Here is a 15,534-nt window from a genome sequence, read left to right on the forward strand (position 1 = left end):
AGTCGGCCCTCCACAACAGCGCAACAGCCACCCATACTGCTTCAGAAGCGACTGGGAAAGCAATTTTAAACACGCAGCGATCACAAAGAACGTTGCCTATCGGAACCTGTGAGGCGCCCGACACGGAAGCGAGGACACTGACGTCATTTCCGCACGTAATTACCGGTGACCTATAGTCCACACATCCGCGTAGCACATCCAATAGACATGCCATGCCTTTAATAACGACATAACACACCCAATGACTCGATGATCGTCGGATTTTTGTCCACCAAACAGGACAGTAGCGCCGCCGCATCGGTATGACGTCACGGAGTGAAGCGAGTCTATACCGACTCCCCCTTCTCAAGAACGATAGAACGTTCAATGATAGAACGTTCAATGATAGAACGTCAGAAGTGCCGTATTCGTGCTCGTTGAAAGCGTTGTGTTCCAATGAAGTAAAATACGCGTTGCGGCTGACCCGTTCGGCTGTGCGTGCGCGCTCTCATCGATCAGAAGCTGAGTCCAAGTTCTCAGGTTTTTCTTTCTTACACATCCACCCAAACTTAGCGACTGACACTACACGCATTAAACATGCAGAATGTTAGAATATTAGGATATTAATCCCAGCGTATATGGCCGTGTGTGCACACCTGCAAGTTTCTCACCAGTTTCTACGTCAATGTTCCGACTGTATTTGGGCCAAGGTATGAAGGTTTACGAAAGCGCCTAGTTAATAAGAATGATACTATCAGCGATTATTTGTCCCGGAGCGGTCGTCGCGGTTGGCGGCGACAAGAAAGCAAGACCAGATATATTGCCACGGTTGTCTGTAATTAAATACGTTGGCATATTTATGAAGTGATTTGAAGCACACAACAAGCTTCGAAGCACTCGCCCAGGCATGCACTGCTGTATCGATTTTTGTTTCTGATTGTAATTTGCTCGCGTATATTTTAGTTAAACAGATCTGAAAAGTTATTAACACTGCAAAGCATCGAAGACATAGTTATGGGTGCAGTTGTGCTTATTATGCTGTTATGATTACTATGACTACTACCACGCGATGCACGTACAATGCAATACAAATATGTATGAAACTATATATAAATTACGTACAAGACTAGTTATGTACACTAGATATTCTGTATGTATTCTGGCGTACTTGGGCTACTATTGTTTGAAGAAACTGTTATTATTATTTAACTAGATGCAATTTGCTTGCTTACCTGTGGAAATATGTTTCACACTGACTGTGTCAGGACCTGCTCACAAGCTTAGGCGGGCCATTATTTTTCGATAACTGTACTTTTTATAATAAAACATTATTATTATTAGTAGTAGTAGTAGTAGTACTGGTAGTACCTATATACCTATATTACCTATTAGTACATATATGTATGCGCAATCATTATCTACAATCACGCTTGTGACGCTCCGCAAATGGAAAGCAGGGCATGATGAAAATAGGGGCTTCAGTGTTCACAGTAATAGATAATTACCGTTCAATTGATGTCCCTATAATATGCCTCATTTCACACACAAGGCTATGTTTTCAGGTGTCATAACCACATAGAGGAACCGTGTTATAGCGAGCTAGAGAAAGATATCCAAACGATCAGCTCACCTCACTGCTTTTTTCCCCATGTTTTATCAAAAAAAGCATGGAGCATGCCAAAAAACTGTGCACGCGCAGTCTTTGCGCTTTACGTACAATACACCACACCCAGGGAAGAAGAAACTAACACAGCGTGAAAGCGGTTTTACAAAATCTTTCATGCATACAATATAACTTTGTCACTCTTTGCCACATTTTCAGCTTTATTTCCTCCATATTATCACTACTTGAATTGTTTATATGCGAATGTAATGAAAAGGAGCAACAACGAGGCCTGGTAGTAGTTTCCCGAATGAAGAACACGAGCACTACAAAGAGGACGCACTGAGCTAGAATAAATTCGAGGAAAGACGGAAGCAAGGAAAGCCTGTCTCATTTATGAAAGTGAAAACAGTCTCGTCAATATTCATGCGTGACTTAAATTGCGTGACTCAATTCATACGAGTTCGAATGAGTTCGAATGCTGATCACCTGCCAGTGACCTGCCGTTTCGGAAATGCAGTCTAAAATGTGCTTTATAATAATGTCATTGATTGATTGATTGAGCATAACGTGTATATAGGGTCACCTAATACACGAGAGCGCCGCAAAGAACAACGGAGTGTAATACAAGAGGAAATGAGCCATATCCAATAACAATAATAACAATAGTAATAATGGATAAAGCAATATTTTGGAGAAAGCTCCCAACAATGTTAGCACATATTCAATGTCTACTGTACTCTACTTTGAGTGGATTTATATTTGGGGAGGATATAGCGACCACTGCAGTTGAAACTTGAGAGATTTCGTAAATTTGAAATTGTTTTGACTGCATTTTCAGGCTTTTTTTTTTTTTTTTTTTTCAAATTCTGCGTTGAGCAAGAAATATGTACTTGGAAATGCAGCGTCATCGGAGAAACGAATCGAGGACGACATGTGAGCAGCGGATATACTGATAAGAGGCATGCGGAAGCCTTGAAAGGTATATTTCGAACTTACGTTGAACTCACGGTATACCAGCGAAAGAATTTGCGCAATGTGTACGGCAGGGATGAGCAATAAAGCCAAAAGGAAAGGGCTTGTTCTTTATTCCTTTTCTGGTGTTTTACAGTAGCTTTCAGAGGTGTGCAAACTGGGGGAATAAGATATATCCTCTCACTCCTAAAGTTCACCAAACTAATGGACGTCCCGAGGACGTGCACGTTTCGGCTTTCTGGTAATGTAGATTGTGAGTGTCCCACCAGAGAAAAAATGAATCGTAACGGTTACGGCTAAAAACTTGAAAACTAAAAAATTTCATTGGAAAGGTAAAACAGGCGTGACTGGTGTAAGTGGATCGGTCATGGCGAGGAACCAGAAGCCACCACGGAAGCGAAATTTCACAAGCGATGCCAACATTGACTTTGGAAAGCGGACTGAAAGCCTTGCCACAAAAACATGGAACCACCGTCCCCGCACTCGGAAAGAAGAATAAGAAAAAAATAAGATGTCTGCAAAAAAATAAAACAATAAAAAAATAAAAGAAGAAGAAAACCAAACAAATAAATAAACACTCATGCATCACGAACTATGGGACAAACGCGTTTCGTTCACTGTTCTGTCTGATTTTCTCTTTATGTATTCCGCTCCTCATAAGATGGCAGCACGTGTGTTTAGTTAGGGGCCAAGGACCTCAAGTAATAAAACTTCACGATCTCGAAGATCGTTTCACATAAACCACGCCTATGTGTGTTTAACAATGAGCTCTCCATTTTTAGTGGGTTCACTGCTGTTCAGTTTAAACTTGTGCGGGCGCACGGTCTAGATTAAAACCATATATTAAAACCCTATCTGTGATAAAAACGCGACATCATGCTCTCTCGCTTTCGTTCCGCCCCCGTCCGGCCAAATTATCACGGGTAACAGGAGATATGTCTAAGTAGATAAAAGCATATCTGTCTCGGAATTCATGATGTAGCCGCACAGATCAGGACGCTCTCGTCTGACGGAACATTCTGGAGTATTCTTGCAGTATTCGGCCTCGGTAACTCCTATCCTTCTGTTCGTATCAGTTGACGCAATTCTGGAAACCAAAACCGGCCGGGATATCTGATACGAGTGTGGGTTTCAGGGGTCTGTCAGATGGCCAGCGCGCTCGTAACGTTAAACGAGACGACTTAATAAAAGCTGCTAGAAAATAGTGTTACCAATAAACAAGCTGTGGGCCAGCTTTCCATTGCGATGCAGATTACGACTATTTCAGTAATTACTAATTCAATTAAAGTTTTACAATGAATTAAGAATTTTCTTCCAAGATAAAAATATTAAGTGCTTCACTATTTTCTCTCATCATTGCAATTGAATGCACTTGTGAGCGCGCGTTCACTTGTTAAGCAAAAGCGAAAATAAATCCAGAAATATACGATATTACAATAATTATCTCATTACCCTATCTTCAGTATTACCAATTATATCATTATAAACATCCATTAAGTCAACATGGCATCAACAACGGGTGGGAGCAAGAGTGTCTAATGAGCAGATGAGATCTTAATGCTTTATAACGTCGGAGAACTCAAAAGGCATGGGCTATACTTTTTCCCGCGTACAAATCATTCAAACATGCCGTGAAAGGACGCATAACAACACTGGCTTCCCCTGCGCTTGGTCGCACACGTCGCCTCAGTGTCACTTCCGCAACGTCATCACGGCATTGATCAACAGACATCCCTTCGCAACTTACCAATACGGCAACAGACAACCATTTCAGAGAACACAGCTCACTTACGCTTGAGGAGCGCAGATCACGTTGAAGCCACCCAGCTTCGTATCCCTCCGGATCGTCGCAGCACAGAAAGGACGCGCATCCGTATAGCGACACATGGAGCGAAGTGAGGTGTATAGCTTACAGAGTTGGTGGTTTGTCTAACGCCATCTTACATTGAATCACTCCTGTCCCCTCCTCCTCCACGAAGCATGATCAGTCGGCGTCAGAAGCATCCGGTTACGTCGACGAGCTCATTGCTACGCGATGGGGGGAGGAGTGACGGACGAAAGTCAGGGTGCAAAGAGTTTTCTTTTTCTATTGCATGTTGTTCAGCTTTACGCCTCAGCAACTTTTTGGGTTGTGCCGCAAGTTGGGTGCAACAGCTGTTGGGACAGGCGAGGTGCGAAGGCGAAGATAATGACGTGGTTGCACGATGCGAAGGTGGGATGGATCACTGGATAGGGTAACCAAGCATCTGGGCACGTGTCTTTTTTTTCTTTCTTTTTAACGGTGCATTTAATCGTCCATTTCCATCCTCTCTTAGTCTCACCCTTCTTTTGCAGACGGGACAATTAAAATATATCGACAGAGAGTTCATTGTCGTTTAATCGCGTATTAACAGCGAACGGTTTTCATGCACATAACAACATTATTGTTTTTGTTGTCGTGCGGACTGTTGTAAAATAACGTTAAAAAAATTGTGCACCAACCCCTGTTCGGGGTCAACTCATCTTTACCACTCTGCCTTACGAATTCCCCATCTGATTCTAACGTTCGTCAACTGATTTTCTATGGATGCACGGAAAAGCTTCAAGGCCACACCCACCTGATCTACTGCAAGCTTTCGCTCAATTTATGTATACCTACTACCTTATGTGCACGTTCGACGAGGACGCCTGTTCGTGGTGATCCTCGATGTACTTACACCTTCATGGTGCGGAACTCGAGGAATCGATGCTCTCGAGAAGTATCATGTGACCAGCATGCGCTCGTTGGTGGTTACACCAACGTTGTGCTGAAGAGTGGGAAGGGGTGGGGTTTGAAACGTACCACGACCGGCTGAGACTCTCACGAAGGATGCAGTCGGCACAGCTCCTCTGAAGTCGGCCCAGGACGCATACTAAACCTCCGGTCCCGTCACACCTGCGCTGTCTGCATCTGTACTCCGCTCATATAGCTCCAGTTGCTTCGCGGCGCGAGCGCGGAATTAAAACGAAAGTCTCCATATGTCTCTCGTGTTTAATAAACATTACGTCTATGTATATATCTACAGAGTCCTTAGGTTAATGTTAGTCGCAGGACGTCGGCGACTGTCACATCTTGTTTTTGTTTTTTTTATTTTTTTATAATTGGTGGCTTTATGTCGAAAATTCCGGTGAATAATTCCGCGTGTGACAATATATGTGGACAATTCCTGTCATGAGCGAATGACACAGTGGCCGGTCTGTGGGTTCACCCCACCTAGGGTTCTTTAATGTGCGCCGAAAGCTCAGCGCACGGCATGCCGTATTTAACGTCTCTTGCGAAAGACTGCGCGCCTAAGCAGCTTTTACCGTGACACCAAGTTGCTGGCGTTCTCGGCCGCTATCGATCATGCAACCTTGGGCGGACGTCACATCGTCAACACACCAACATGAATTTTTACATATTGTATTAGTGAGTACTTCAGGTTTAAAACTGAATGAAAAAAAGGTAAGGAAAACACAAGAAAAAAAAAACGAAAAAAAAAAAAACGAAGATGCATCGAATCTGATCTGGATGTGAAAGAGTGTGGTTTCAATGATGCACTACCACCTGGGCGCTGCGCGCAAGACCATCCAATAGATATGTTGTATACCGAACGTGATTTAAATGCCTAACAAATCTACGTGACGTTCTCAAGGAAGAATAAGCTTCTTGTTGACACTCGCAGATTGAACGGCTCCAACGCAGCGCTGAAAGTCACGAAGAAGTGTGGCGACGTGCCAGCACTATCGTGTGAGAACCGCACAAATGTTTCCCATCTTTGAAACTTCACGGCGAAGTGAAAATTCATCGAGTTCGAGCGTGGCTGGATGTTCGATCTTCAAGAGCATACCCGTGGGGAATTCCGTTACATATCGATCACGCAAGGTTGGCTGACGTATGCCATAGTATTGCGTAACATGCGCGAATAGGTGGTGGGGCCATGTTCATTTAAATCCGCTCTTAAAGGAGCTGACGAACACGGTACACCAGTTGCGTACCTGCGCTGAACGAGCACAGGGTATTTTACGTAAACGATAGCATGAGAGCAACGTTTTGTAGATACGCAGTCGACGGGTGTACTGATAAGGAACTCCAAAAGGACAAAGAAGGCAGCGGTAAATACCCCCGTATTAAATTACATTTGCCCCTTCTTCTCCTTGAGACGCAGCTCAGCAGTTACAAAATCCGCCATTTGACTATTTTATTGATTGCGAACGATACAACGCCGGCAACATCTTCTCTGGTTGTCATGATTCTTCCACGGTTGTGAAATTTTCAGTCACATTGTCTGAAAAATAAAATTCTTGTTTGCACGCAATTGCCTTCTCTCTTCGTATAATTTTCACACCTTTATGACAACATAGTATGAGATAGGGGAACGTGCCAATCGATGCTTCTGTTATCAAAGCCAATAAAAATATAAAAAAGAAATCTGATTAGAAATTTAATTGACCATCACGATGGCATCAACACATTATGTCTTCTTGCAGCAGAGCTCTCAGACCGTTCCTTCAAGTGACCTACCTGATCCCCGCGTTTGATCCTGTGACGTAAACAGCATTCTTGCGTTGACAACACTGGTAGAATTCAGTGGGAATGCTGCGGAAGTGAGAAATGTATTTCTAGTTACGACAAATTATGCAAACGCGGAAGCTGCGCAGGTTCTTCTCGAAGCCTAGTTCAGGTTTCCAAGCTGCAACTGGCAGTAACCGTGCAGCAATTTCCTGGGCACGGAATTCCATTCTTATACAGAGCGTTTTTTTCTTTCTTTTTTTTACAGAATTTTGATAAAAAAGCCATGAGAGCAGTATAGATGTCGTTTTTGCAGTTGGGTTATAGGCGGACATCCCCTCGAAAAAAGTATGTAAACTACAAGATGACTAATTTCCTAAAATTCATCAATTAACTCTTTAATTAGGGGACTTCGGGCAAAAGCGACATAGCAGAATGGGAGACGATCCTCACTGAAAGGCACTCCATTGTTAAATAACCCTGTCAAACGAGCACGTGCGTTGAAATATCCATCGCGCAACTGTGCTAAGGAAATGAGCCCCCCCTCCCTCCCTGCGGTAGTCGTAACGTTGCCCGCCTCAGCATGGCCGACTACGGGAAGCAGTTTTGTTTATATACATAGCGAAATTCTACGACGGATATTTCGCGACACGCGCGCGTTTGAGGATTTTAATCCTAATAAAGCCTAATTAGTCTAAGCCTAATTAATCCTAAGCCTAATAAAAGAGTTAATTAAGAAATTTTAGGTAATTATAGTCATCTTGCAGTTAAATGATGTCTTCCAGATGACGTCCACCTGACCGTATAACTCAACTGCAAAAACGATATCTATGCTGTTCTCATAGCTTCGTTATAAAAAATTCTTCAAATGATAAAAAGGACACCCTGTATTCTGAATCACGTCTGCCGGGGAACATTGCAAGTTATAACGTACACGGCCCCGGATTGCAACGTGGCTATTGTGCAGAAAATATTGATCAACCTCTCGGATTAGTCAGGCTATACCAAGAACGTTGTTCTATAAACGATCTCGCTCTAGTAAAAGTTTTGGAATGCGCGCCAACTCAGCACGCTGTTCAGCACTCCACGTCCCACGTGAGCTCTGTTCCCATCAAGATGATCAAGCTTATGAAGCTTATGAAGCCCATCAAGCTTATGAAGCTATACGGGCGTGGAGAATATAGCCTTCAATTTTGTTAGGTTCATACCATCCGTTAGTAGTCTTGTATATAGAGGTTTCTGTGTACCAGTACCGAACCCAAGCTAGTATTGGACAAAACCACTCATTTCCTTCCACTTATACAGTTACCAGTTTCGACAGTACTAAAAAGAATGATCTATTAACTTGAGACTTCGTGTATGTGACCTTTTTATTTATTCGATGTTTCGTTGCTGTTATATAGTTCATTTATATCGGGACATCTATAATTTTATTGCTGATTAATACATGAAAATAGGAAACGGAAATTCTTCCTTACCCCAGTTGAAAAGGTCATTTATGGCATCTGTAAAAGACAACGGTGGTATAATTAATTGCACACTGGTACATGGAAGAACACTTCGTGAAGCAGGCAAGGAATTTTAACGTCATAGAATGAGTGAGTATATGCAAGAAATGATGCAACGAACGTTAGCACAAAACGAACACAGATTAGCCTTTGGAGACAGCTTGATTGTATTACTTCAAGCACGACTGCGTATCGCCTAATTCTTGCTACTTCCGAAGCAGCAGCAAACGAATTCCACAAAATCTTTGGTAAGGGTATAGTCCTATCGTATTGTTATCATTGCCAATATTAAACGGTTAATCCAGCAACACGCTTACCATCTTTGAAAGCGTAAACTGCGAATACAGTGAAGAAGCCCATGATACCAGCCATCAGGGCACAAACTCTGAACCAATACCAACGGGAGCTTTGAATAGGGCTGCAGAGGGAGAAATTGGATATAACAATACATCATTGCATTCAGCTATGGGAACAGCCTCAGGACGAGAGCCGCCGACATTGATATTTCGAACAGCAACTGTTCATGGACCGTCCTCCGCCCACAAGAACAGCCTGTGTACGAAATGTCGGCAGCACACGCCCTGAAGATCACAGGATTTTCTAGCTTTCTATAATTGTATTATGTTTGTATGCTTAAAGGGACTATCGCATCCATCCCCGGTCGATTCCGAAACTCTAGTGCCGTTTTACTCCGCGTTCATCACTGATAATAACGCCGAAGACGCGACGCGAATTGCTGGCGCTGTTCCTGTACAGCTTGACGTAGCACATGGCAAGAGCAGACGACGCACATAGAGAGTATTCCGGGATCCCTCTCTGGAAACGTCACACAGACAAGGCCAATCGGTGGGGGTGGGGGTGGGGGGGGGGGTTGAGGGAGCTTGCCGTTGTTGGCCGCACTCAAGTGGGCATCGTCACGACTATAGCCCAAAAAAAAAGGAAAGTGGGAGAAGGGGGTTGAGGACTTCAAAGTGATGCATAGGCAGGATGTCCGATAGTGATGGTAGGGAGGCACACTGTAGGTGAGAGGTGCACTAGAAGTGGTCTTTCCGCTAGGCCCGTTTCTTGAAGAAAGCGCACGAGGCCGCGAGTTTTTGAAAGTCGTTCCGCACAAGAACCTTCGGGGAAGAGGACGTCCGTCAGTATGCCAGACCTGGCGTGGGGAAGATGAGTTTCGCGCATAGTATGGTATGCACGGCATTCTGTCAGGATATGCGCGATAGTCTCCGGATGATTACAGTGTCCGCAACTGGAGTCCTCCCTGGAGCCGATCTTGAACAGTTGCGAGTTCGTGAACGCAGATCCCGTGCGTAATCGATGGAGCATTGTCTGCATACCACTGAGAAGATCTTTCGTGGGAATGCCAATCAGTGAGCGCCCTTTGACGCGGACGAGACCAATCAGGGAGCGGCTGGAGGGATGGGACATTGGTAGCGTCTGCTGGCCGCGGAGACTCGGTGACTCGGTGATCGTCTTGTGGAATGTTGTTTCTGGTTAACGTCGGACGTGTTTTGTATACAGCCAGGAGTGTAACACGTGTTCACGCAGCATGGTCACGTCAAAACTCATACTGGTAAGCGAAAGTCGTCCGTATTTACCGAGGACTTTTCACTTAGTATATTGCGATGCGAACGCAAAGCAGACGACCTCGGAGACAATCGCCTGCGCTGGACTCTCATTCGTGTGCATGGCTTACGTCGTCATGGTGTTAGCTGCAGAGGGAGTGCGAATCTTTAAAACTCGTTTATTTAATACGTAAGCTGTTTTCGGAAGAGAAACTTGGCCAAGTTGACTGTGAAGCGGTGAGGGACATTACCGTATCGGTCTCATACATACCTTCCGGGATGCGATAGCCCCTTTAAGCAGGCGTCTGAAGGTGGAGGTGCTTTCTTTCAAGTATCGCGCAGTGTACTCGTATATGGCACGCCTTCTACTGCTTGTAGGACTTTGCGGCAGGACCATTGCAGGGGACCGTGTTTGTTGAAAATTTGCCGATTGGATCTGTTTGCTCTACAAACGATTTTACAGTTCATCAATGATGACGGCGATGTGTCGTTGTTTGCTTGTTTCGCAAACACAACTAGGCCACATAAGTGAGCGTGCATCTACCATGTATTTATGTATTGTAACCATGCGCGCATAAGTACTTGACTTCCACAGCACCGAAGAAACCTCGAGAGTACTCGTGTTGCCCTCTCCCACCAGCAAACCATACGTCACCGAAGGCGGCGCTGAACGCAGTTACAGCAGAGCCCTTCATCTGACTCACGCTGCCTATGGTATGTTATGTTATTATTATTATTATGCTATAGTACGTCTATAGATTGAAAGTTAGTCAATGTCTCCCTTAAGAATGCTTACATGATCTCATTAAGCTGTACGGCATGCTGACCATTGCGACCGCCACCTTCCGCCGTTAAGGTTGCTCGAGGTTGTTCTCTTTCCGAGCCGTCCGCTGTTCTCGCTGGTGCACGGGACTCCGAAGCAGAGACACTCTGGGAGAAATTGGAACAAACACAACAGGCGATGGAACTTGTCTTCAATTGAGCGCCTGTCAAATCAACGCAAATCCTGCTAAAGTCGCCTGAAATTAAATTTCTGCGCAGTGCCTTCCGCATTTGGTCACCGTTACAAATACATTGGAGACACCAAAGCCAAATGCGACCTTCCTACACACCTTAACGCCATATGTTTTGAGAAGTTGAGCTAATACAAGAATCTCTGCTATTTGGTGAACCATTATTGTCAAGCTACATGTAGCTCTTTTTTTTTTTTTCAGTCTTCCCCATCAGAAAGTATTTTTGATTAAATAAACTCAATTCAGTTCAATTCAATATTACGAAAAACATGTCAGTTCAACAGGCTGAGTCATCCCTAGCCTCTGACTGAGAATAACCCTTGAGCTTGAGGAACACCGGGGAATGATGAGACGACACGGATGACTCAAAAGTACCTCGCTCAGAGCCCTTCGTGTCGTGTCGTCATTTTCCGGCGTTCCTGAAGCTCAAGGTGCATTCTTCACTGCAAACATTTACCATTACCATTTACATTTACCAGGTAGTCGCCATCCTTTCAATTCCCTCAGTTATGTTCGATATTCTCCAGGCAATAAGAGCAGAGCTGTGCTTTCCTGTATTTATACGCTCCAGGGTCCTAACAAAATTAGTGCACCACATTGAGCAACTCACTGGAACGGGTTCAGGCCTCTTGGCTGCACCTAACGTAAGCGCGGAGCCTCGCACGACAATGGCTTGCAGCGAGTCGGAGCGCATTGGAGACGGATTGTACGGCACTTGTTCGTCCATTGCACTTGGGGAAACGCTTGGGGCCGTTGGACTTGGTGCAAAGGACTGTTCCTGAGTTACACTTCCTGTAGAAGACCGGCTCATGCTGCGGCTATCACCAGTACGTGGCATATGCGTTGGTGGCGGTGGCGGTGGCGGCGGCGGCGGCGGTGGTGGTGGTGGTGGTGGTGGTGGTGGTAGTGGTATAGGGGCGGGGGCAACTACTTGTTCGGGGATACTTTTTATGACGACTTCTGGAACTACATCTACAAACACTCCTGGAACTGCATCTGCAAATGCCCCTTGAGGTACCCCTGGATGAGGAGAAGGTGATCCCGGCAGGTTTCTCGACATAGGGTCGCTGGAGAATAAGCACACCGTAAGAACAAAGCACACCGTACCTTTGCCTAAACCACGACGTGATTTACCTTGTCAAATTAACAGCATTCTCAGCCAGCAGCTTCAATGCCGTAAATCCGGTACGGGCATCATGGACCAGCAAGTTCACTTCTCTGGGAATACGATCGTCACCAGTCCTGCACAGCTCCGAGTCCGACGACGCCTGCTGTGCAGGTCTCCGCTCCACGGACTTCGTAGGCGAAGGTGGCGGCCTCAGGGTGATGGGTGCTGACCTACTGGACGTCACCAGTGGGCTCCGGGAAGATCTCGTTGGCGAATTTAAAGGCGTCACCGTGTCTACGGAACAAGGTGACGGCGAAAGATGGATACCAGGGTCGTCGGGGACTGGGGTGGTCGGAATTCCCGTGACGTTGTAATAAAGAGTTGTAAAACCGGAAGAAGTGCATCCTGGAAACCCTGGCAACGGAGGAGGCACCGGGATCGGCTGGCTCGTTGCGCCTTTGCCTTCCGTCTCCATCTTCTGCGGAAACTGTAGATGTGGTATGGGGGTTATGGTGGTGTATTAAAACCAGAAGTATAGTTGACTGCAGTAGTAGTAGTAGAAGTATGGTTGACTAGTAAGACTACACACGATACACTGCACATGAAACCTTCGCCGGCTTGAATATTTTCCCTCGATAGTATGCGTAGGTATCTGCATAAATCGGAACGCATCCTGACTGTGTTACAGAAAGCTGTTCGCAGTATTATTGCATGGAAAAGTATTACCAATGGTTATAATGCTGGCATATACAACCTGCTCTTTCTCCACAGAACACAGCCTCAACATAGTTTATGGTTTATAATGATCTCAATAGTTACCCTAGTAACCGTTTACCTTACCCTTAGTACAAGAAATGAATATATAACTGTATCTGCAAGTCATCTCGAAATAAAGTTGTTGTTGTATCTGCAATATATGTTGCGTTCAATACTCAAATTCTGCCAACGCTACGGTATTCCAGTACCCTCTTCACCTGCTTGGAAGCTTCAAAGCATAAGGGCCCGGCCACTGTTTGGCTATTCATTTCTTGTAGAAAACAAAAAAGTGCCTTTCACGGGGCGAACAGTCGACCCAGAGAACATTACGTTGCACACTTTATCCTGGAACACTCCATACGTTAATAAATGTTTGCGTGAGCATAGTGGTATTTACTTCGGGTTCTCACACGCAACGGGTTTTAGTATCTACATCTTGTGAGGCGCCTCGTCGACTGCGACCCCGCGAAGGGCTGTCGGTTGTTCTCCGAAAAATCGGTACCAAAGAGCGGAGCTTGAAGCCAACGCGACATTTCGAAACGAGCGAGCTGCAGTAAGGAGGAAGGGCGTTCAGAAAATAGTGGTCCCAGGGCACACAACCTTGCCGGCTACTTTTCGGAACGACGTGCACGATCCTGGTCAGTGGCCCGTGGGTACTGCATACTTTCACACTCATAGGCACTGGCTAGCTAGAAGGGGGTTTCAGGGGTTCAAACCCTGGGTTTTGTCCAGACATCGAAAACAAGTGTGCACCATAGTGATGACTTTTTGCACCTCCGTAGTCATTTTAGAAAGATGCATACTATGTTTCTATGACCCCGTACGCGATTCCTTACCTGTTTCGTGGACATGACTCCAAGACGTCAACCATTTGTAAGTTCAGCTCTGTCCGCCATCGACAAGTCGCCTTGGACACCAGTGTGTCTTACCACTGAGAAGGCATAATGCGCTACACTTCCACAGCAGGCTTCAGCAGCACAAACAACGCTTACCTTGCCGAATGTGTGGTTGTTTGTATATTCCCAGACTACTTCTTCCTTTTCTACTTCGGCTATGGTATGAACCTGAACCTGGTATTCGTCTTACACGGATGAACACACAGGCAGGCAAGTTTTACAGGCACAAAGGCTATATTAAAAAGTGTATCCGACAATTCGTCAATGTTCAACATTGTGCCAAAAAGTCATGAAGAGAACATTATTTTCGCGTAACACGATACCGGCAGCTTTCTTCCCTTTTTCCTGGAATGAACACGCTGCATTGCCGTCAGATGTTTCAGAAACCGAAGTTTCCATGCTCTCCATATCATGTGACATCCGCCGCTCTACCTGAAAATTTAAATGCGTCCCTGCAGAAACTGTGGCTCCCACAATGGTTGCTGGATGCCAGAATTAGTCACCTTGAACCTTGAACGTGAGCATGGATGTTGGATGTAAGCATAACAGCATGGGTGCAAATAGCACAGCTTGCATTTTTTTCATGTGAGGGAATGAACAGCAGCCCAAAGGACACACAGAACATAACACGGATACTGCTAACTTACAACTGAAAGTCGCACTTGTAAGTTAACAGTATTCGTGTTGTGGTTCTTCGTCTGTGTGTCCCTTGCGCTGTTGTCCATTCCCCCACATATCTATATACCAACCACCCCGTCTCGCCACTGTTGTACTCTCTTCTTGTTTTCTCTTCTTTACTTCCTTGTATTCAAGCAGGCCTCGCTTGAATCCTGGCCTCCTAGTATTAGGCCTTGCTATTCTTGCGGTGCAAAATGATAAGATATCAACCTTTCCGGTGGAGGCATTGCCAAAGCTGCACTTCTGAAGTCAACCATAGCGAAGGGGGTCGAATTCATTTACCTGAATAGTCCAGTTATGTTGCCCCCGAATGATCCCCGTTTCACCAAAGGCAGACAAAGCTAACCACACACGCGGAGACCATACTCATATTCTGCGGATTGCGCACCGTTGTTTAGGAAAACGCTGCTGCACGTTCACTACGATCACAAAGTCGGCCAGAGGGAGATGAAGATGTTAGCCCGTTCATGCATTTGGTGGTCTGGTCTGGATAAGGACTTTGAATCTATGCTGACGAATTGTGTGCAGTTCCTAGCTGCCGCTGCGAATGAGATGCCCGTACCACTACATTATTGAAAGCCGTCACAGAACACTTTGTCTCGTTTTCATTGAGCCGTCGCATACTTTCGACGGGGAGGGAGGGAAGTTCAGCAAATGGCGTGACGTCGTGTTGTTGATATGCACCAACTCTATGAAGTGCTTTCCAATACATTTTTATCCAGAGCAGTCTGCCGGAAGTGCTCGCGAAGGACAATGGACCACCTTTTACGAGTTTGGTTTCTGAATATTTGTAGACGATCGAGGAATACGCCATATTTCGACCAATAAGAGTGGGAGACAAAGTGCGTGACTGTCTGTTTAAAGGTGGCGTTTTACCACACGAAACCACTACTCGTGCCATCCATCAGATGCAGAGTTCCCCAGGAAGGATCGTCTGGCGCGA

At 45.3% G+C, this 15,534-nt stretch overlaps 2 protein-coding genes across 3 annotated transcripts in view; both read right to left on the minus strand.

Annotated features, from left to right (window-relative positions):
• LOC135394650 (sodium-dependent dopamine transporter-like) overlaps window positions 1-4,590 on the minus strand; it is an 89,916-nt gene extending 85,326 nt beyond the window's left edge. Inside the window, exon 1 of the mRNA XM_064625495.1 lies at window positions 4,350-4,590. The gene's annotated coding sequence lies outside the window, so the exon portion shown is untranslated. The remainder of the gene's footprint in view (window positions 1-4,349) is intronic.
• Window positions 4,591-6,742: 2,152 nt separating this feature from the next.
• Window positions 6,743-14,045, minus strand: LOC135396160 (uncharacterized). 2 transcript variants are annotated; one of them, XM_064627190.1, is made up of 9 exons: window positions 14,010-14,045; window positions 13,854-13,948; window positions 12,288-12,748; window positions 11,764-12,220; window positions 10,937-11,070; window positions 8,893-8,993; window positions 8,546-8,572; window positions 7,080-7,154; window positions 6,743-6,843 (listed from the first exon to the last, which is right to left on the minus strand). In XM_064627190.1, exons 2-9 carry the CDS (start codon window positions 13,866-13,868, stop codon window positions 6,803-6,805), a joined length of 1,311 nt encoding a protein of 436 aa, XP_064483260.1. In that variant the 5' UTR covers window positions 13,869-13,948; window positions 14,010-14,045; the 3' UTR covers window positions 6,743-6,802. The 2 variants fall into 2 exon arrangements, with proteins under 2 accessions (XP_064483260.1, XP_064483259.1); XM_064627189.1 differs by having other exon boundaries at window positions 13,854-14,032.
• Between the last annotated feature and the right edge of the window lie 1,489 nt (window positions 14,046-15,534).

This window comes from Ornithodoros turicata, chromosome 5 (assembly GCF_037126465.1).
Source record: "Ornithodoros turicata isolate Travis chromosome 5, ASM3712646v1, whole genome shotgun sequence".
In the NCBI taxonomy this organism is placed as follows: Eukaryota; Metazoa; Arthropoda; class Arachnida; order Ixodida; family Argasidae; genus Ornithodoros; species Ornithodoros turicata.